Here is a 21240-nt window from a genome sequence, read left to right on the forward strand (position 1 = left end):
TCTCTTTCACTTCACTTCCTCCTCACGCTGACAGCATGGATCGACCCCACACCTGTAACAGCGCTGTAACGCCAGTTTTGCATCTTAATTTCTGTGTGTTTATCTCCGTCTACATCCCGTCCCCTCTCTCTTTCCTCCCTTTTTTCCACCCTGGTCTCTAGGCAATAAGGATTAGAGTGGCGGGGCCATAAGCTGTCTATTTATATCAACAACAGCCTATGGAGGAGCAGCAGCCTGTGGCTTAGCACATTAACACACAAAACTACAGTACAAAGCGGATGCCAGCAGACGTGTATTGATCAAAGCTTTAAAAGCTGGAGGATGAGATGGAGATGTGCCTTACATCACCCTGTTAAATAGAGAATGAGTCCCTGGGTGCTTAGACTCATCCGTCCAAATATGTGCTGCGGTTGTGAGTCCAGCAGTTGCATTATGTCTTCAAAGGCAGGTCTGTTGAGGTGCAGGTACAGACAGCAGTTTGGCAGGGTGTTAAGTACGCTTGACTCTGATTAATTGTGATGATGTGGTGCTTAGTTTTGAATAGCAATCACTACTTTGTGGCCCTCTGTTCCTCGATTGGTGTATCACATGGCGCTGTGGGGATTTCAAATGTCAAATATATTCAGGGAAAGGACAGATTACAAAAAAATGAGTGTACTCTCTGACTTTCAAATGTCTCATGCATTTCTTTCTTTTTTTTACATTTAACTCTATCAGTGCTGGTTGTAGTGTCATTTGGAAAGTAGACTAGTTAAAGGTCCAGTGTGTAGGATTTAGGGAGATATATTGGCAGAAATGGAATAGTCGTATCCTACGCTGTAGCCTGACGTGCACCTCCCCAGAAACGTAGAACTACACGCTGAGGCGCTGCAGACTTCCTGTCTAAGCTGAAACCATTTCCCTCAATGGAAACAAAGCTTTTATTTACTTTAATTTCTCAGATAAGAAACAATAAATTGTGAAGACAATAAAGCCTCCACATAAATAGCATTTTAAGTCTTGTGTGTGATTTATCCTGGCTTCATATGAGCAGAGGAAATCTCAGCAATTCACTATCTTTTCTAGTATAAACTTGTGCTAATAACGTTAGCATGTTATATTTGTTTGGAAAACGTGTTCGGTATAAGACAGTTGTTTCGTCAGTGAACCTTGTGAGTTGTAATGGAGCCAAATTCTGTAACGTTACCTTTGTTAAATGTTGCTGTTGTCCCTGTCTTCATGAGTAGAGGAAAAGTAAGCTAGCTGCTAGGCTAATGTATACTATGTAAAATGCCATAGGCTTGTGCTAAAAACATTAGCATGTTGTATTTGTGGGGAAAATGTGTCCAGATAAAGACAAGTGCTTTGTCTGTGAATGCTGCGAGTTATAGTGAAGCTGATTTGTGTACTTGTGTTTGAAATTGTCTCTATTAAGCCATGTTTAATGTGTGTTTTATAAATGCTCACAAGGGCGTAGGCCACATGTGTAGGCCCTGCATACAGCTGACACACAAGTAAAAATCCCACTTTAGAATGAGCCGTTTATATCTACCTACGCAGTGGGTCCTTGTCTACAGAGATCACCATGTTGCACTGCCATGTTTTTACAGTAGCCCAGAACAGACAAACCAAGCACTGGCATTAGATAGGGCCATTCATTTCACGTTTTTGCATCTGCCACTGTAGTTAGCAGCCCCTCCGCGATGAGCAGTGGTGGAAAAACCTTGAGAATTTAATGTGGAACTTATTTATTCTGTGTTTTTATCGGTTTAAATCACTGGGTCTGTTTGTTTTGGAGAGGAAGAGACCGTTGCAGATAATTCAGCTCCCAATAAATACATCTCAAACATCTGGATCTTAAGTTATCAGAGACAAAAGGTGAGCACACATTTGCAGGTGGACTACCAGTGCTGAAAAGCATAGGAGAAACAATTATTTGTCATGGTACAGGTTTTAATCACCGGGTTTGTTTGTTATGGAGAGGAAGAGACCTCTGCGGATAATTTAGCTCCTGGTAAAAACCTCCTGAACAATGAACACAGAAGAAATCCTAACTGGGAGAAGTTTCAGCTGGTTGCAATCTGCTATCCCCACTGCCAGACGCCACAAGTTCTCCCTAAATCTTACACATTGCTCCTATAAATTTTATGAGGGCAGAGTGACACTAAGCAAGTTCCTGAGTGTCATTTTTGCTAAGGTTGCAATTTGCCTTATCTCATCAGGTCTTATCTAAGCTGGCCACCAAGACAGACAACCAGTCTCTAACCTGTGATTTATACATGTCACAGTGCAGGTGTCCTTTATGCTCATTACGCTTTATACTCAACATCCTTCATTTTCCTTCCTGACCTCTTCACCTTTCAATCCTCCCTCCTTGTTGTATGCCTCTCAGCATATCTTATTCTAGCTCTTCCCTTGTTGACAGTGCCAGATATGTGTCTATGCTTGGTGGGCCGCCTCCAGACAGGTTATAAATAACTAGCAGAGTTTTCGCTTCATGTCCTGAGAGCTCTACTTTCTTCTCACACTTGAGGAACCATGGGAAAAGAATCTTTCCCTTACGCACATGGCACTCATAATAACAGACACGGTTATACATAAAACCTCTGAGCACATGTGCCCGTGTGCAAGCTTTGCACAAACACACAGACACGGTTATGTATGCACACGCAGAATGAACCTCGCTGGCTTATACAATAAGGTTGCAGCACTAAAATAGCAAGGTTATAAGCACAGGGGCACTGTTTATAATAAAATGTTAACTTACATTACATAACCTGCACTGTGGGAATGCAGAGTACATTTCGACTGTCATGTAAGTATGGGAAACTTGCTGAAACAACAGAATGGGATAAAAGTCTGGGAGAGTGAAAAATAGAAAGAACAAGAAAACACTGGAGAAAAAAGTAGGCAGAGGAGCAGGAGTGGAAAAAGAGTTCATCGGATAAGTATTATTTTCCTTGAGGAGGGAGGAGTTATGTTATGGATACATAGTGTGAGTTTCTGACTAGATGGGCGACAGTGAAACAGCGTTAATGTGAACTACAGTTGGGAGTCGGGGAGAATTCAGGGGTTGGCAGGTCAGACTCTGCTGACACACTGGGATCAGCGATGGGATTGTTTCCATTGGAAAGAATTCCAAGAATGAGCTAGAAGAGCTATCAGTGACTTCACTCAGAGAACTCTGACAACAGTTTTAATACATAGCCAGCCTCTCATATTCACACATTTAAAGATACTGTGCCTCACACCGACAATGGTGTGCGAGACAAACTCCGTTCCCCCATGTCACCGAGTACTCAGTGACTCTCACTCGTCATCGCGCAAAATGAAAGCTGTCACCTCTGACCACCGGCAGAGTGGGTGATAAACCAAGTAAAAGTGTAAGAAATTATGAAAGTGAAAGTCTAAACTAAAAAAAATGAAATGATTTCAAACTGTGACATTTTTAGCATACAACAGACATGGCTAAATAAGCAACAATAAAGTTCAAAGTAAGGGGGAAAAAGTCCTTAAAGGGACAGTTCACCCCCAAATCAAAAATACCTGTTTTTCCCCTGACCTGTAGTGCTGCTTATCAGTCTAGATTATTTTGGTGTGAGTTGCCAAGTGTTGAAGATAACAGGCTGAAGAGATGTCTGCCTTCTCTCATATGTAATGGAACTAGATGACTTTCAGGTCATAGTGCTCAACATCAATGTGTTTTTCAAGGAATTATGTCCTGGTTACTCAAGATACTTTACATACTTTATTGTGAGCAGTTTCATGTAGGAACTATTTTCTTGCTGCCAAACTACACCCAGCCAAATCACCTTGCAGAACGAAGCGTGCGTCTACCGCTAGCTCACCTAGCGCTACTGACTAGCTAACATTACAGCCCTGCTCAAGGAGGACACTGTTAACGTTTACATCTTGATGAGTAGATGCACACTTCCCTCTGCACAGTGATACAGTTGGTGGCTGTAGTTCAACACGTTCTGTAGGCCTATGTCAGTACAACACCGCAAATTGACTTATTTTTCCCTTCAACAGCAAACACACGTGGTTGGGTTTTGGAAAAAAAGAACAGGGTTTGGCTTTAGAATCTTAGGGGACGCGAACACCGGTCTCTCGGGGTAAAGGTCGGTGTGTGTTGGACTCGTCCACCCCACTTGGACCTTCACAGCCTTAACTTTCGAGCTTGTCCCACTGTGTTTCCCCCTGATGCCGCCAGGCACCGTTAAATTATAACGGCAACCAGCCGCATATCATGCTAACATTAAAGGACACCTTTGTTGGTTGGTTTCTGATGCCACAAGTCACTGCCCAAGGGCCTGATTTCAACGACTTTGGAGTGAGACTGGACTCTGTAGTTTGGTAGACAGAAAATAGTTCCTACATGAAACTGCTTACAATAAGGTCTGTGGATTATCTTGACTAACCAGGTCATGGTTTCTGGTTTCTTTGTTTTTTTTCTTTTGGCCCTGTGAGCACCACAATTTCCATTATACTGAGATAAGGCAGACGTCTCTACAGCCGATATCTCCAACACTCAGCATCTCACACCAAAACAATCTACACTGATAAATAGCACTACATGTTAAACGAGCAGCCCATTATTTATTAAGAACATAATAGAATATTTAGATATTTTTGGAAAACATCCTTACACTGAGTTAGATAAGAAGATTGATATTGTTCACTTGTCTGTGCGGTAAATATAAAACTGAAGTAAGAAGCCAGTTAGCTTAATTAAGCATATCTAAGCTTTGCTGAGCAGTTTTTCAACATAAGCCAATAACCCCACAACTGTTACTCTAAAGCAAATGTTGCTTCATCCTGATGGAAGCTTGCAAATGTGTGACATTACAATAGATGTATAATAATATGTAGATACCAGATCCAAGATGGCCCTTATTCAGTTGCCCCAAAAAGTTTCGGGTTCGGGTTTCAGGTGTACTTCCGTGGTATGCAGCCCACTGAATAAGTGCAGTGGTGTCTCTCCCACTGACCCTGCGAGTTCATGGATTTTTAAATCCCTTTTCTCAGCTTCAGGAAAGTTTTATGAGTATAAAACCTCAGTGGATAAAAAGAAATCGTAATTGACAGAGCCCCACTTGACCTAGTTTGCAGTCAGAGGTGTCCTTTCAGTTTTACAAACATCTCTTTCGCTTTTGGACCACAGGGGACTTTTTTGCTGCAATACCACAAGTGGCCACTAGGAAAATTGCTGAGCAGCGTTCTTGGGGGCTTGGAAATTACCCTTTTCAAAAACACAAAGGAAAATGAAAAAGTCAAATAACCAGGACTTTTCTAACTTTGACAGAAAATGTTGTGTTGTTGTAGGGCTCCATCATTCATAGTAAGAAGCTGATTGAGAAAATAGGTTTTCAGGGCCTTTAACGTAAGATCTTTCACGGAGATGTAACTGAGACGATGAAAATACATAATTTTAGTGCTTCAATCAGGTTTGAAGGGGCAAAGCAAATGTAAATTACCGGTTGCATTAAAAGAGGCTTTAATTGCAAAGGTTCCTCGCTGAGTTAATCAGCTGAGAAGTGGCTGAAGGAGAGAAGCTGAAGATAAGAGCTGCTCAAAATGTCAAAATGCTACGGAAAGATGCTTCAGGGGCTTCCTTTCATATCTCCTCAAGCCGCAGCAACACAGCACCCTTCTTTATTAAAACTCAAGTATATTGCTTTCTCACTATTCCTCCCAGTTATATTTGAAAGACGGTGCAAAGTTCAGAGGTGCCTGGCTGACGTCACATGATTGCGTAGCTGGATGCAAGTTCAGGCAGTCTCTCCAGCAGACTGTGGTCGTCCTTTTTTTTTTTTTTTTTTAAACTACTTATAATTTCTTCTTTCCATGATCTCATGACATTTTCCACTCAGATCAAGGAGCTGTTGTTAAGAAAGGGACAAAGGACATTCACTTCCTAACCTATTCAGAAGGCTCCCACCAGCCCCCTCGGGCCAGAGACACACTCTACTGCTGACCACCATTATCAGCTGGGGGGTATTAATAACTCTTTATGCTCCATTTTTTCCCAGGAAGAAGGAAGCAGGATAGAATGTCAGTTCATTGTTTGCCTTCCAGGATGTGACCATAAGGCCCTGAGAGTAGCACCTTGGCACAATCTATCAGGTTCTTGGCCTCTAAAGGCCCTACCGCAGCAACTCTGATGGACTATTCCCGGCACTAGGCAATCAAAGTTGACCTATTGGGTCACTAATACAGCAGCAAACCACCTGAGAAGTTTCCACTGTAACAGTGATCAGAAAGCTTTGTTTATTCCTGTAAATCCCCCAGTTCCCCATTAGAGCTTTTCCACTCAACCACATTTTATTAGTCTTGTATCATTGTGGTGAGTGTTTATGGGGAGAGCGTGAGGAGCCACTTCCACAGACTTTTATACTCTGCACTGTCCTCAATGATTCAAATTGTAAAAAGCACCCAAAGATTGGAAGGTCAAACCAAAGTTCTCCAAAGTGCTGCATGGCCTTGTTTAATATTTTTAAAAGAGCTATTATTAAGAACTTAGAAATGAAAGCTGTCAAGTGCTCAGGGAATGTGATTTTGTTGTAACAAGGAGTCAGATTGTGTGCGTTTGTGTGCAAGTTGAAGACAGGAAGTAGCATGTGGCCTGCTCTCGCTTCTACATATAGCCATTTGATACATGCATCTGTGTTCGTAGAGAGAGACTGTGTATGTGAGAGATGCCGAGCAGGAAGTAATACTGCTTTTCTGTAACCACTGCAGGTGAAATTTGAGTGGGGAACAGAGCAGGGGGGGGGGGGGTTTCACATGAAGGAAAATGAAAGTAAACACAGAAGTGTCTTGGAAACAATACTTTAAAAGCGGTGAAGGATTACCCCTGTAAAAGACTCATTTACTTCCATCTTGCGCCATAAAAATGGCAGTAACTCTTCACAGTCAATTATTCTCACAGCAGAGCCGCACAGTTGGATAGCAAATTCAAATGTTTATTTACAGCCTCTGTAATTGTCACAGAGAAAAGTGGTCTAAATACAAAAAGAAACAAAAAAACAAAACAAGAGAAAGATGGCGGCTAATCTCCCTGAGCTTTACAAAAACAATGTGGGACCTGTAGGTGACAGACAGGAGAAAGAGAGAGATGTTCTGTACACAGCCCTAATGCCACTCAAATGAGAAATTACAAAAAAAAGAACAGACACATCTCAATCATGCTTGTACGACAGGATTTCATAGTGTACACAAGAGTGAAATATTTTCCACAAACCGACTGACTGACGAGACTTGGACCACAAACAGAGTGCTGATTTAAAGAGTGAACAAAGGAACACCGACTTCTGAAATTGCAGCACAGACAAAACAGACATTGCTACCAGAGAACAAAGATTTCCCATTAACAGCTTTTGGCAAACATCGGGACTAAAAGACTTTAATACTGTCAAATATTACTGTATGTATTCGTGAACTCTGTCCTACAGCGTGACTTATCAGTGGCCTGAACTTCATCGTGTCAAATGAATGGCTGTTTTCAAAAAAGAAAAAAGGAAGACGAGGAGACTTTCAGTTCAGGTGTGTACAGCTCAGAGCGATTCTCAGTCTTTGGCTTTCTACAAAGTAAACCAAACCCAGAGTACAAACAAGATCAGCGCACTACAAGGCCGCAGGGGTTGGCTCATTGGGAACAACTATTTACACATCCTTCATCGTCTGTACATTGCTTCAACTGCTTTTTCCAAAAATTATAATTTCGCAGTCCTTACTCAGCTTTGCCCTTTTTGAACAGTAAATCTGCTTGCATCAGATTTTGTTCTCCATGTTGAACTATTTCGCTTTGTCGTCCAAGTACTGTTTGTCATAAGGCTCACAGAAGGCCGATGTAATGAGAGGATCATAGCGCGACTGAGCCCTCACTGCACAACAAGCCTTTGTACAATGAATTTATCGCATAAGCGCAGCATGCTGGTTTATTTTCGGTTTCTGCTCACGTCTCAAATTATTCCAGGGTGCTTTTTTACTGTGAATGTCCGACATAAGGTCACATTGTTTTTTTTTTTTTGTTTTTTTTTGTTTTTTTTTTTAAAACAAGGGGGTTGAGGTGGGATCCCGGTAACGTTTGACACAAAACACCCACTTCTCAAAAAACAGACAAAATCACAAAACATTCACTTCTCAGAAACAGACAGATCTATGGACAGCAGTGGCAATCACAATAATTAACATATCAATCCAGAAAGTGAACACGGGTATGGACAGTGTTACTGTAGACGATAATCCCCACGGGTACCACAATAGTTCTGTATGAGAGTCTAAAGTCTCTGGGGTCATGACGCCAGCCATTTGGGAGTAAAGTACAGAGCAGTTGTCGCCCCTGCAGTGTAAGAGCTGTCCATGGAGCACTGAGCTGCCGCTGTCCAATAGGACGTCCGTTCTGGGCCGAGACACACACGGTGGTAGGCATGGTAGGAAATAAGTGTGCGGTGTGCAGCTCTGAATGAAGACAATCAGAGCTCCATGACATCTGAGATGATGGAGGTGCAGATGAAGATCATGGAGCTGGGGATTTAAGTTTGGAGATTGACTGCACACACTGCAGGAATATCAGTATGAATATGAGGTGTGCGTGTCCGTTCTTCTCAAGTCTGATTTTGTGGATCTGCAGTCCAGGAGGATAAATTATTGTGTGAGAAAATGTGTATTGCTTCTCTTGTGGGACTGATGCTTTGGTGTCGAGGGCAACGAGATGGCATCGCGAGACACTGAATGTGTGTCTGCCAGTTTGTTGGAGTGCTGAGGTGCAGTGTAACCAGTGTGGGAGAGAGTCTGTCAGAAAGAAGGAGGGATCAGGAGAGCATGGGTGTGTCGACACAGCCTCTAGTGCTGGGAATTCTGTGTCGGTTGTCCATTTTGGATGCTGCCGTTATTCTGTTCCTCCTCTTCCTCCTCTTCTTCTTCCTCCTCCTCTTCACTGACCAGAAACTCCTCTGGAGGCCAGCGAAGCTCCCCGCTCTCGACTTCTCCCTCTGTCGGCTCGACCACGATGGATGGCAGCCGATCCTTGAGCTTACAGCAGCGGTCAAAGTCTGAGGGGTCGGGGAATATCTGAAGACCAAAGACAAAAACAGAAATCTGGTTATTAACCTTCCATTAACCTCAAGAGTTAATACAATTTGTTATCTGAATTGCAGACAGTGGTGGCCCCAAGGGGGAGCCACAGTGGGCCATGGCCACCCTGATACAATTGCTGGCCACCTCGGCAAGAATAATCGGAGGCCGACATTACTCAGAGGCTGTGTCACACTCATATTTGAAGCTAGTGGGAACATAGTGGTATCTTGTGAAAGCCAACAACCTAAGGCATCCATTGGCACCAACCATGTTGGCATATCTTGTTGGTAAGGGGGCTAAATAATGCTCCAAAGTTGGGCTACATTTTGGCGAGAGAACAACATAGCCATTATCAAAGGGGTCCCTTGGGTTAGATGGGTACCTACGAGATTGCTAATAATTGGAGGCCTACACTACTCTTTAAGAGGCTGTGTCACACTTATTTTTTAAGCTAGTGAGAACATAGTGGTATCATGTGAAACTAAACAACCTAAGGCATCCATTGGTACCAGCCATGTTGACATAGCTTGTTGGAAAGGGGGCTAAATAACGCTCCAAAGTTAGGCTAGATTTTGGCGAGGTAACTTGGCCATATCAAAAGGGGTCCCTTGGGTTGAATGGGTACCTACGAGTTTGTTAATATTTGTAGACCTATATTACTAAGGTTGTACCACACTCATTTTTTAAGCTAGCAAGAACATAGTGGTATCTTGTGAAACTAAACAACCTAAGGCATCCAATGGTACCAGCCATGTTGGCACAACTTGCTGGTAAGAGGGCGAAATAATGCTCCAAAGTTAGGCTACACTTTGGCGAGGGAACAACTAGGCAATTTTGAAAGGGGTCCCTTGAACTCTCACATCAAGATATCTGGATGAAAATGGGTTCAATGGGTACCCACAAGTTTTGCTAAACTCTAAAGGGCTTGTTCCCAGTAAATGTTTCGTTCCTTCGAATTGATCTACTCTTTCAAATTAAAGCTGTATATTTGTCTTTTTAAGCAAAAGGACGACCAGCCTATTTGAAGAACAATGCATCACTTATCAGATATATAACACATTAAAACAGGATTGTTGTGGAACTCAAAGGGTTAATTGCACGAGTATTAGTCTATGCACATTAGATATTTAGTTACATTAGACACCAGAGTATCTGTATGCGTTACCTTAACTCTCTATATGACATTTTTTAACTAGCCTACTTCAACAGCATAAGCAAAATCCTGAAATTCAATGATTTTTGGTGTGCCACCCCAAGATTTTCAGTCGCCCCCATCTGGCCACCCCAGTGACAAATATCTGGGGGGCGCCACTGACTGTACAGCAGGCTCTCTCTCTCTCTCGAGTCAGCTGTCCCCTGTTGTATGGCCAAAAATGATTTGTGAGCATATTTCTGATCAGCGCTAAGTGTGCGGTAGCCTCTGGGACACCAGAACTTAGTCCTGAGCCTCGTAGAAGTGTTGCAGGCACCGCTACAAGGCTAAACAACTGTGAAGGAAGTGATGTGAAGACTAAACATCTGTGATGGGAAGTGGTTGCTTAAAATCCCAGTGGCATACCTGCTCTTGCCCAGCCCACATTCCTCTAACAGCCAAGCGAGCGTTCCACATAGGTGCACCGCTCACCCGAAAAACAAATTGCACAAGAAACTGTTACATCAGTGACTGTGTACGGCTAAATGAGGCATGTCTAGCGAGACTTACGGTAAATGCTGCATCGTGTTTAATCTAAATGCTTTGGAAGGCATTGTGCCAAGCAGCTCGTAGCTGCTTACAAACTCATCCAGCACCACATCAGCCACTACTCGGAAGATTATACAAGAGCATAATCAGAGCATTTCAAATCAACGGTAAAAACACAAAAGGTGAAAGGTTTACTGGGACATGATTTGTGTGTAAATAAAACATCCATCCCTATAACAGTCAGTATTTAGTGTTGAATACTTTATGTTCCTGCCGAGATGGAGTTGGAAGAAAAGGTTTAGGAAAGAACATGAAATCGGCCACTTTATCTGCAAATCCTGACTGATATGTCTGCTTATAAACGCAGCGTGCCACACTCAAATATTTGGATCTAAACTGAAGGGCATGAGAGACGTCCTGACAAGAGAGATTACATGCATTCCCTGTCCTGGCAAGATTGGACATCAACATCAGACTTTCTCTGTTCTCAGGAACCAGAGAAATGGCCCAGGGGAAAAAGCCTGCCACTCCTGGTCCAAGAACAGCATTTTTTTGCTGTTGTTTGGATAAAGTGGATGAATATTTTTAGACCTGCATATTTCACTCCAAGACATTGGAGGGGAGGGAGCAATGTCGCTGTCTGGGCAGAGAGCCGAGTGGAAAGAAAGCATTAGATGAGGCAGGAGAGAGACTGAGATGAGAAGAGAGGGGGAAGAGATAGAGGGGATCCAGCTGTGTCAAAGTCTCCATGAATTCCATAGGAGACAGATGAGGAGGGAGGAAAAAGACAAAAAGCTATAAATACGCTTTGTGAATGTGAGAATTTGTCAGGTTATGAGCGTGTGTATTTCTGCAGCTTTTACATTCTCCAAAAACAGCTGCGTGCAGAGCCACGCCAAGAGGTGCGATTATATGCGGGTGTGTGCATGTCTGCTCACGTCTAATGCCTGCGTGTATCTCCGTTTCCTGGCCTGCATCACCAATCCTCACTGTGCGTCAGCACCAAAGGGAGTTAGGCAGCACACGACCTTGCCTTTAGACCCCTAGCTAACACATGTCATAACTTGTTTCTTTTCCAGTGGCAGGAAGCGACGACACATCATCGGCCAGGCACAACGCTGGCTATTTTGGGATCTTCTGGGGTGTGCGGTGGGCGCACACTGAATCATGACATTGCCTTTTGAGATGATAATTCGGGAAATCGGTGACTATTTGCTCATCCTTCTCCACAAGTAGGTCACATTCATTCCAGTACCTTTTATAGGTGCAGCTGGAATTTTATGGTCACACAATTCGTGTCAAAGCCCGCGGCACTCATAATGGAGGAAGTGACTAGTGGCGACATCACCGCTTCATACATAGCTTCTCCAAGGAGTGGCTGGGACCTTGGGCAAATGGCCGAGGTGAGGAAATACAGAATGGGGATGGAAAGAGCGGAGAAGTGGCAGCCTCCTTTTTCTGCACTTTCCCCCCCTCTCATCCGCTCCTCTCATCCTCTCAGACAGACTCACAGCTGGGGTGTGAACTGTGGGGAGAGGAAGCCAGCCTTTTCCTCTGGGTCAGTCTACATCCCCTCAGAGTCAACAATGTCTACATGTAGCATGGCATGAGGTGAGTGCATTAAGTTTATAAAAATGTATGAATATGTACTTATCATAAAAATAAGTTCTGTCAATCTTGTACCAAACTCTCTTTAAACAGGAAGTGGCCTTTTAGCCCTGTGAGTTTTAAAAGTGTCAGCAGGTGGAACTTACAACACCAGTGGTTAACTCACCATTTAAGATGCTGTTTCACTAACCATTAGGCCAACTTCCTGTCCAAAAAAATCGTAAATAGTCTCCACTCAGTTTCCCCATCTTTTACAGTAACACGGTATAAATATTAACACAGGGCTCTTTAAATCTTTTTTTACCCTTGGTACCAATGTGACACTAAAATAAGCGAGCAGCTGTGTGTTTAAGTAGTTTCCAACACGGCCCTGTTGAGCTGACAGTAAAACAAAGCTGCTGGCAACACCTTGTCAAGACCACCTGATGGCTGCTTCTCTCATCTCTCTGAATCTGTGCCATTTATTTTTGTGACAGGCTACAGTAAATTAAACACTATTTCCCCACACGTACATTTCCTTTGTATGTTTTAAGTTGTGACCGACAGTAACCTCTGACCGACATCAGAGAATGAAAAAAAGGGATGTGGGCTTTCAGTTATCGTGTTTAAAATTGCAAGTTACTGTCCTGACCTAATTACTCAAACTTATCAGAGTGATCTGTAAATCAGCTTTATTTTTTAAAATTATTTGGCTTAAGAGACAACTCTCCTTTTATATTAAATATAGATTTTAAAACCTACTAAAATAATTAGATTTAGACATTTCAGTTTTAATCCCTTTGTTTACCAGACCCGAATGTTTTGTTATGTTTACTTATTCCCATTTTATTTATTTATTATGCAACTGAATATATTTTCACATTGTTTTTATATTATAAAGTATGTTTTCTAAAACTTTTATGATTAAAAATCTGGAACATACTCCATGTAATGACTGTACTCAATAGAGATGAACCAATTTTAAAAAAAAAAATCTTTATGCTATTATGTTTCAATGACTATTTATGTTAGCCTGTTAATGGCTAACAGGGTCAAACTGTTCCAAAATGTATTTTTATACAAAGACATTTTTAGCTTAGCCAGGGGTTTGTAGATTAAACAACAGAAAAACCCTATTTAATTTCAAATTATTTGCTTTTATCCACTGTATTGACATTTCTACTGTCTCATAACAGATGCAGCTGCTGCTCCCTCCTGTTCACGCTGATCTCAGTCCAGTTCATGCAAATGAATGGATGAGAACAGGTTTAAAAGGACCATTCCACATAAAAATGTACGGGCAGGGACAGAAGTGGTGTCATACATGTGCGTGTGTGTCCTACCTGAAAGGAGAGTCTGTCCTTGCTGGGGCTGAGCCTCATGTCCTCCATGGGGGTGCTGTTGATCATCACCTCAGTCATATCTCGGCTGGGCACAAACACTGGGCTGCAGAGGGCGAAAGAAGAACAGAAAGTCGTGTGATTAGATAGCGTGCAAAGGTGATAGTCGTCTATTATTGCTCTTTTTCCATTATATAAGCTCTGGTCATTGAACTGGTTCTGTTCAGGATTCTTAAAACCTTGGTGCTATTAAATAGTAGACGCATAACCTGCAGGCTTTGTTCTGTCATTACAGATATTTCTCATTTCTATTCTCAGTCCCATTTCTCATGACTTCTCTATTGTTGCCTTCATGCTCTATTTCCAGTCTGTGGAATATCACACGTCCACTGATGTCGTCATGGTTCACACTTAGGTCAAGAAAATCTGCTATTTTTTGGTTCCAGCTGAGAACCAATTTTTCTGAAGTGGTTCTGAAACCAATTTATTTTCAAAATTAAGTGTGAGAGCTGGATTGGAACTGGTGACATGTTGGAGTAAAATGTGTGAACTAGTCTAACAGCCCAAGACACAGTGTGTATACCTCTAGAAAGGTTCATAGTTCATTGTTAAACAATTGTACAATAAAAATAAAAGTGGTCCCTGTTTGTTAAGTACAAGGGACAGTCAGGTTGTGTACATTTGGGACGAAGAGACACTAAAACGATCAATAATGGCATGTGAAAAAAGCAGAACAACTGTTCATACACACAGCCAGAGTCTGAAAGTCATAGCTGTTTACCTGCACGTCACACAGTTTTGTTAATACTCTGTGCACCTTGACCACAACACAATGAGCATCCAGTGCGCTCTCTGTTCTGCTGTGCTAGTGCACTGCAAAGCTGCACAGCTCATGATGTGGCTTGCATAAGGTGGCCGTTTCTAAATACAGGATGATGTGCTGTTGCACTAGCAACCAGAGAACACAGTCATTGTGAGAGTGTGCTGGGGGCGTGCTGTGGTATTTGACTGGGGTGGAACTCGATGCACTCAGTTCCATCAAAGCGTGGCCAAACTTTCCATTTTAGATTAAAGTAACAAGAGCTTGTTTATCCATGTTCGCTGCATTCTCTATCCACTATTGTCGTAGTGAAGCTTTAAAAAAAAAAAAAAAAAATGACTCCGAGCAGGTCCCAGGACCGACAGACAGCGTCTTGAGACAAGATGCTGAGTGGCCTTCTCACGCTCTCTATTTAAAGCCCGGTGCCTTGTGGTCAGTGGCCACAGGCCTGTGGTTTGTGTGGTCACTGGCTATATGGAACAAAGAAAACAGAACACAGAGAGAGGCTCACTCACATCCTCACATTATCTGGTTCAATGAACCTGTTTTTTTTGGGGGGAAGAGATGTGTGGGCTTCACTCGACCTACTTTGAATCTCAAATAAAAATGTTTATTTTTGGAAACAGCGGAACGGTAAAAAATTATACCGTGGTAGTGATTTAAGCATGGTTTTAAAATAAGAGCGATTATGCAAACATCTGTTCCACTGAATTAATTTGGTCCATTCACCACCGTCTTATTCATCTATCAGAACACCCTGGCTTCAAAGTCTGTTAGATAACAGCAGAAAATATTGAATCATTTCAGTATTACACAAACAGAGGTCCTCTTAAAAATAAACACAATCTGCAATTAAGATATGAAACAGTTTCTGGAGTTTCTGACTAAAGCACAGTTATTTATTTTGGTCTGCATTTATGACTCAAACAAAACTGAGAACGCTCATCATGAAGATATCTATAAATATCAATGTTTACTGGCACATGAATCATAAATGAAAGATGTATTATTGTTTTTGGCAAACTCATACTTCACAAGAAATTTAGCTTTTACATCAGCAAACAGTGCTGCACAAATAAAACCTTCACAAATTAGGTTTCAGTTTTGTTAAGCTTTGAGATGTGCACGTTTATTGTTGCATTTATGTTTTGTACTTTCTCTTGAGTATTTGTTGTGGAGTTCTGTGAATTCGAAGGCCCATCCAGGGACTGGGCATTGCAGATAAGCTTGAGCTATAAATGCTGTGGTGTTACTGCATCAGTTAATCATACTTGTTCCTTTACAAATTAACATTTAGAGTTGTTCCGATACAGACGCTAGTACCAGAAATGCCATACAATACTGCCTAAAATGTCTAAAAAAAAGTCTAGGCACTCATCAGATATCACATGATTGATTAAACTTTAAAGTAGATTCACACCCAAATGAAACAGCAGTTTTCTTCAACATTAACTTGTCTTCACCTCTCTAAAAAAGTAGCGCTGTTTGGCCACTGGCAACTTTTTTTTTATAGCGGTGAAGAATTTTTTTTCCCTTTAAATCGTGCAATACTGGTGATATTTTACACTAGCATTCATTCTCTGTATGTAATGCCACACAACAATGGCAGAAACCATTTCACATTCATTCAAAGTTAGGAGTATCTGGCTGTTAATAATGCAGTGGTATTGGATTGGTACTTAGTCGTGTGGTGGGAAAAAAGAAAAAAACGATACAGCATAGTATCGCGATATTTTTGTGTGCCAATATATCGTCACACGGTGCCAAGTATCAATTAAATTAAACTGCAAAAAAATGGCTGAGGTGAGATGAATGACTGACTTTATCTCAAACCCAAAAAACAAAACAAAAAAAAAAAACAAGACAAAGATAACAACGTCCAAAATGGAATAGGTAGAAGTAAAACGTATGTTGACTGAAAACTCTTATTAGATAAAACAGACAATTAAGTTTTCCTAGTATCACAATAGCATATTGCAACAAATTAAATCGCAATAATATTTTATCGTGACTCAAGTATTGTGATAAATCGTATCATGGATCCTCTGGTAATTCCCACTCCTAGTACTCAGTATCATCAGTAGCCAGGTCCAGGTTTTGAAATCCATATCGGGAAGGAAAGAGTGGTATTGAAACATCTCCGTAAACATTAAAATAAAAAATAAAGTGAGACTTAGTCATTTGTTGACAGAACTCACTCTTTATCCCAGAAACACAAACTTGAATTCATAAGCAAACAGATCTGGTATAACCAGTTAGGTATTGACATAGACAGTTTGCTGACTTTAAAGTCTCGATCTTGTGCTGCACATTTCAGCATTTAACATCATGCTCAAATAGCTACAAGAGACATTATTTAGCAAAGGTACTGTCTAACTTTGAAACTCAACAACAAGAATAAAATGATTCCCCCTGCTTATTGATTTCTGATAAAGCCTGTAGGATATCAAGGCTTCCATATTGTGCATCTACAACTTTTGAAGCACTGTCCTGTTCTACAACACACCCTGCAGTCTTCATGTAGACTAAATAAGAAGCAGGTTAAACCCAAAGTCATCCTGAGGAGGAAAGAAATGTGTGCCATGAGTCACCCAGAGCCAGGAGATCATTAACCCCTAAAGCAATGGCATATATCAATCACTTTTTCCAGCCCTGCCTTCACACACACCCCTCGTCTCTTTCATGAGGAAACACTGACATCACAGCAGGGTGTCAGGGCGGCTCTAAAAATTAGAAAATTTAAAAGCTTCTGGCCGAACCGCCATAAAGTAACCTTTACTGCACCAGTCAGACGACACGGCACACTTGGCTCAAACAATACCCGGATATCCAAAAATAAAAGAAAAAAAAGGAGGGCTCGAAGGATACACAAGGTTTAACATGGAAAAACTAATGTCAGCTGGGGCTGCTCTCATCTTCGAGTGGGATGCAGAGAGGGTGAGGCAGGCATGCGAAAAAGCAGCGGAGGTGGGGACGGAGGGGCTGAGCAGTGACAGTGAAGACCTGAGCAGAGGAGGAGAGGGAGGGAAGGGAAAGAAAGATAAACACTCGGGCCTTGCCAGTCATATTTCTGTTCGGGGATCGTGTAAACATCCTGCTCAGCTAAGAATAACAGAACATCGGCCTAATAAAACATAAAGGGGCACAATGAGGAGGAAGTGGGGGTGCACGAGCAACAAGTCAACCTGGGAGGAAACAAACACACACAGCCACATCTATTAGTGCCTCAAGTGTCAGGCGGGACAGCTCAACAGTGCGCCGCTCTCACACAGTGGAATACTTGATTCCTAGAGAGGAGGCGTTAAGTGCTCTGTAAGTAACCAGCCTGTAGCATGTATGACATAAGATCAGCATACGCCCAGGAGCACACATTTGGCAGTCACACGGCCTTTATTGATTACCGTGTGAGGCTGTAAGACAGTGAACCTCTTTACCTCCTGACCCAGTCGAGATAATGCAAACCTGATCTGCCAGCGTCCTAATGCCACATCCAGCCGCAGCACAGATGGACGGCAATATGTTCTAGACATTGTCAGTCTCGTTCGGTGTTTCCAGAACACATATCGGAAGGATTATCAGGGCTGAAACCATTTGTTGATTCGGTGATAGGGACAGAAAATGTATCAGGAAAGAAGTGTAAAAATCAAATATGCCAAATAGAGCTGGACAATATATCCATCATTTATGGATATCGTGACACGAGACAGGTATCGTCTTAGATTTTGGATCCTGTAGTATGCAAATTATTGTCTTTTTCCTAGTTTAAAGGGCTGCATTACATTAAAGTGATGCAATTTTTTAAACTTACTGGACCGTTCTGTCGTTGCTTTTACCCACTTAGTCATTATATTCACATTACGTGGGGTTTTGTGAGTGGACCCCAGGAAGACTAGCGACCACTTTGTGGAAGCTAATGGGAATCCGAATGAAGAATAAAGAATTGCTGATGATTATTATGCCAAAATGTCACCAGTTCCAGCTTCTAAAATGTGAATAGTTGGTGTTTTTTAAGGCTGTGATAGCAAATTTAATATAATTGCCTTCTGAAGTGTTGATCAAATAAGATAAGCGATTTGAAAAGGTCGTCTTAGACCATGAATAAGTCAAAGAATAAGCCACATTGAGCATTGACGAATTGTTGGTGAATTGCTTGTGTCCAAGGGTGTAGGTTTCCTTTCAACGTTGGAGGGGGTAGTATACAAATTGGGAGGCTTTGAGATCCTCGGCCAGAAAATTTTGAGCAACAAACACTTGATTTTTGGAATTCTGGTGTTTTTAATGCATCAATTTGTGCGTTTTCTGCACCAATATGTCTCCAATGTCTCTGCTACTTTTCATGTCTACGTCTAATGCACCCTCCTATAAAATCTACTCATGCTTCCTTCAGCCTTACTGGAGTCAACTTAATTAATAGTTAATTAGCGATACCTTTTACAAGGTAAAAATCATGCCACCACTTGCTACCAGCCTATTAGAGCAGAGCACAGTGTGACATGTTGATTTTTTAACCACTGGAGTTGCAGACAAACGCACTGAGCCAGTGTCAAGTGGAGCAGTCGACGTGTTCAGCAGCCTCCTCCAGTTCTGCCTTGTGAAACATCTACCTCACCTCATTATATAGTGACCATATTCCCAGTAGCTTTAACTCCACGCTACAGCCAGTCATACAACGTAGGCAGCAGTCACATTTTAACAGAGCAAGGCCATCTGCCACACCAGCTTCACACCATCTGACCGTCAACTCATTCTGTTAAGATGTCCGACAGTCATTACCTAAGCATGACAGAGTTCATCCACCTGTCTCAAAGACTATAAAAAAGGGCCAAGGCCATGCTTGTTCCTGTTTGAGATGTTTTTACAGCGCTGACATGAGCCCCAACTGTTCTCCCCAACAATATGTAACATGCATCTTGCGTTACCAACATTGTTTCCCCTCTGCCACCCCGCAGTTCTTACTACTACCATAAATCTCCGCCGGTGTGGCGACAGGAGCAAAGCTGCTGACGTTCCACTGCCAGCGCTGACTGAGCTCTCCACCTGCCAAGTCACACAGCTCTGCAGGTATGTGGGTGGTGCAGGGAGTGAGTGAGTAAGACCCCCAGGAGTGCGCTGGAATGAATGAGTTGTATCCAGGCTGCTGTGAGTCGAGTCTGCCACTGAGAACACATCATGGATCGGTTACCTAAGATCTGGGTGTGGGAGTGAGAAGCTTTTTGGCCTTATACGTGCACCAAGTTTTCTACATATGCTGTTATTGTTGTGAGGAAAGTGTCTTTCTGTTCACACACAGAAAGCCACAGTGCAGACATTGGAAGGTTTTCAATAGTCTATGAAATAAAAGCCTGTTTTCATATTCTCATCGAAGCAACATCACAGAACAGACGCTCAGGTCTACAGTCAGCAAGCACAAGCGAGGGGAGCAAAGTGTGGTTACAGTAAAGAGGTCGAGGCTGAACTTCCTGGTAGAGACAGGAGCCTGCTGAGGTTTGAACAGTGCTCGCAAAACAATGTTTCAAAAGCCACTCGCATATGCTCTCTGCAGACAGGAAAACATTCGACAGATAAGAGAACAGAAAAACTCAAGATGCACTCCCTGTTCTTGTGTCGAGAAGTAAATCAACGAGTTCGGGCACTGATTGTCAGGAGGAAATGTGGAGGGGAAAAAAAGTGTCACTGATAGCAGATAGAAGTAATAGATAGGAGCACAGAGTATCCATCCTTCTCCAATTGCACTGCACCTGCAGCATTTAAGAGCATGAAAGCAGCAGCATTCAAATGGTGAGAGGATACAACAAAGTGAGCCTGTGTTTTGAGAAAGGGAAATTAAAGCATTTTATCCCTAAATAGAAGACACTGTGTGACCACTGTGACCTTTAAGAATTGGCACATGCAGCAACATTATCAAGCTGGGATCATTTCCTTAAAAGACAAGCCTTGAATTTTCTTTTTTTTTCTGATCTGTGTGCCTTGACATTTCCAATTTCAGGGGCAACACCCCACAGACAGTCTTAAAAGGGAAACAAGAGTGGGTGTAGCAACAAAAGGTGGAAGATTCTGGGGGAAATCACCAAGCAAAAACAAAACCACAACTGCAGCACATATGCTCCATTGTTCTTACCTGGCAGGTGCAAAGCCAAAAAAACAAAACAAAAAAACCAAAACAAAAAAAAGTATTTTGGGGTGTTGATTTTTGAGTTTCTATCAAAGACAAAGCAGCTGCTCACACATGCGAACAGGTGAGAGTGGAAAAAGATGCGAGTACTCACCAGTATATCTGCGGGGAGAATACAGACATGAATTCACACCTACTGGCAATTCTGCTGATTATGGGAATCTAATGACAGCCGCTGACTTCTCTTGACTTTTTCTTCTTTTTTTTTTGTTGGCTCTTTTCCTCTCCAAACGCAGCACAGCACGCGCACGCAAACCGAAAGTAACTGCGCGACAAAGTCAAGACAACAAAAAAAAAAACGCAGCTGTTATAATTTGGTGCGTCTGATCATCACCTCAGCTGTGTTGGAGTTTTTATGCGAGAGGCGTGTGCTTTCACAGCCGGAGACACACCTCCTCCCTGCACGGAGCCTGAAATCCTCAATGGCAGCGCGTTGTCGGCGGCAGCCAATCAGAGCGCGGGTGGCTCGAGGCTCAGCCCTGATGACGACAGCAGCGGCTGAACCCTCTCATTGGGAATGGACAAGAAGATACTGCATGATGCTATTGATTTGTAGTCTCCAAGGCAACAAAATGACAGT

General features: G+C 42.3%; 1 protein-coding gene across 1 annotated transcript; it reads right to left on the bottom strand.

The window, feature by feature from the left end:
• Positions 1–6923: 6923 nt before the first annotated feature.
• On the bottom strand, positions 6924–21000 carry lbh (LBH regulator of WNT signaling pathway). Its single transcript, XM_049595881.1, has 3 exons — positions 20755–21000; positions 13672–13774; positions 6924–9054 (listed from the first exon to the last, which is right to left on the bottom strand). Exons 1-3 carry the CDS (start codon positions 20781–20783, stop codon positions 8827–8829), a joined length of 360 nt encoding a protein of 119 aa, XP_049451838.1. The 5' UTR covers positions 20784–21000; the 3' UTR covers positions 6924–8826.
• Positions 21001–21240: the final 240 nt, after the last annotated feature.

Source organism: Epinephelus fuscoguttatus, linkage group LG14 (genome assembly GCF_011397635.1).
Source record: "Epinephelus fuscoguttatus linkage group LG14, E.fuscoguttatus.final_Chr_v1".
NCBI classification, from domain to species: domain Eukaryota; kingdom Metazoa; phylum Chordata; class Actinopteri; order Perciformes; family Serranidae; genus Epinephelus; species Epinephelus fuscoguttatus.

Bases quoted from the DNA above. Each gene is read 5' to 3' on its own strand.
- lbh (XM_049595881.1), bottom strand. From the start codon at position 20,783: ATGTCTGTATTCTCCCCGCAGATATACTG. The intron at 13,775-20,754 runs GTGAGTACTCGC...CGCCCTCTGCAG, and splicing joins TTCTCCCCGCAGATATACTG to CCCAGTGTTTGTGCCCAGCC. The intron at 9,055-13,671 runs GTAGGACACACA...TTTGGTCTTCAG, and splicing joins AGGACAGACTCTCCTTTCAG to ATATTCCCCGACCCCTCAGA.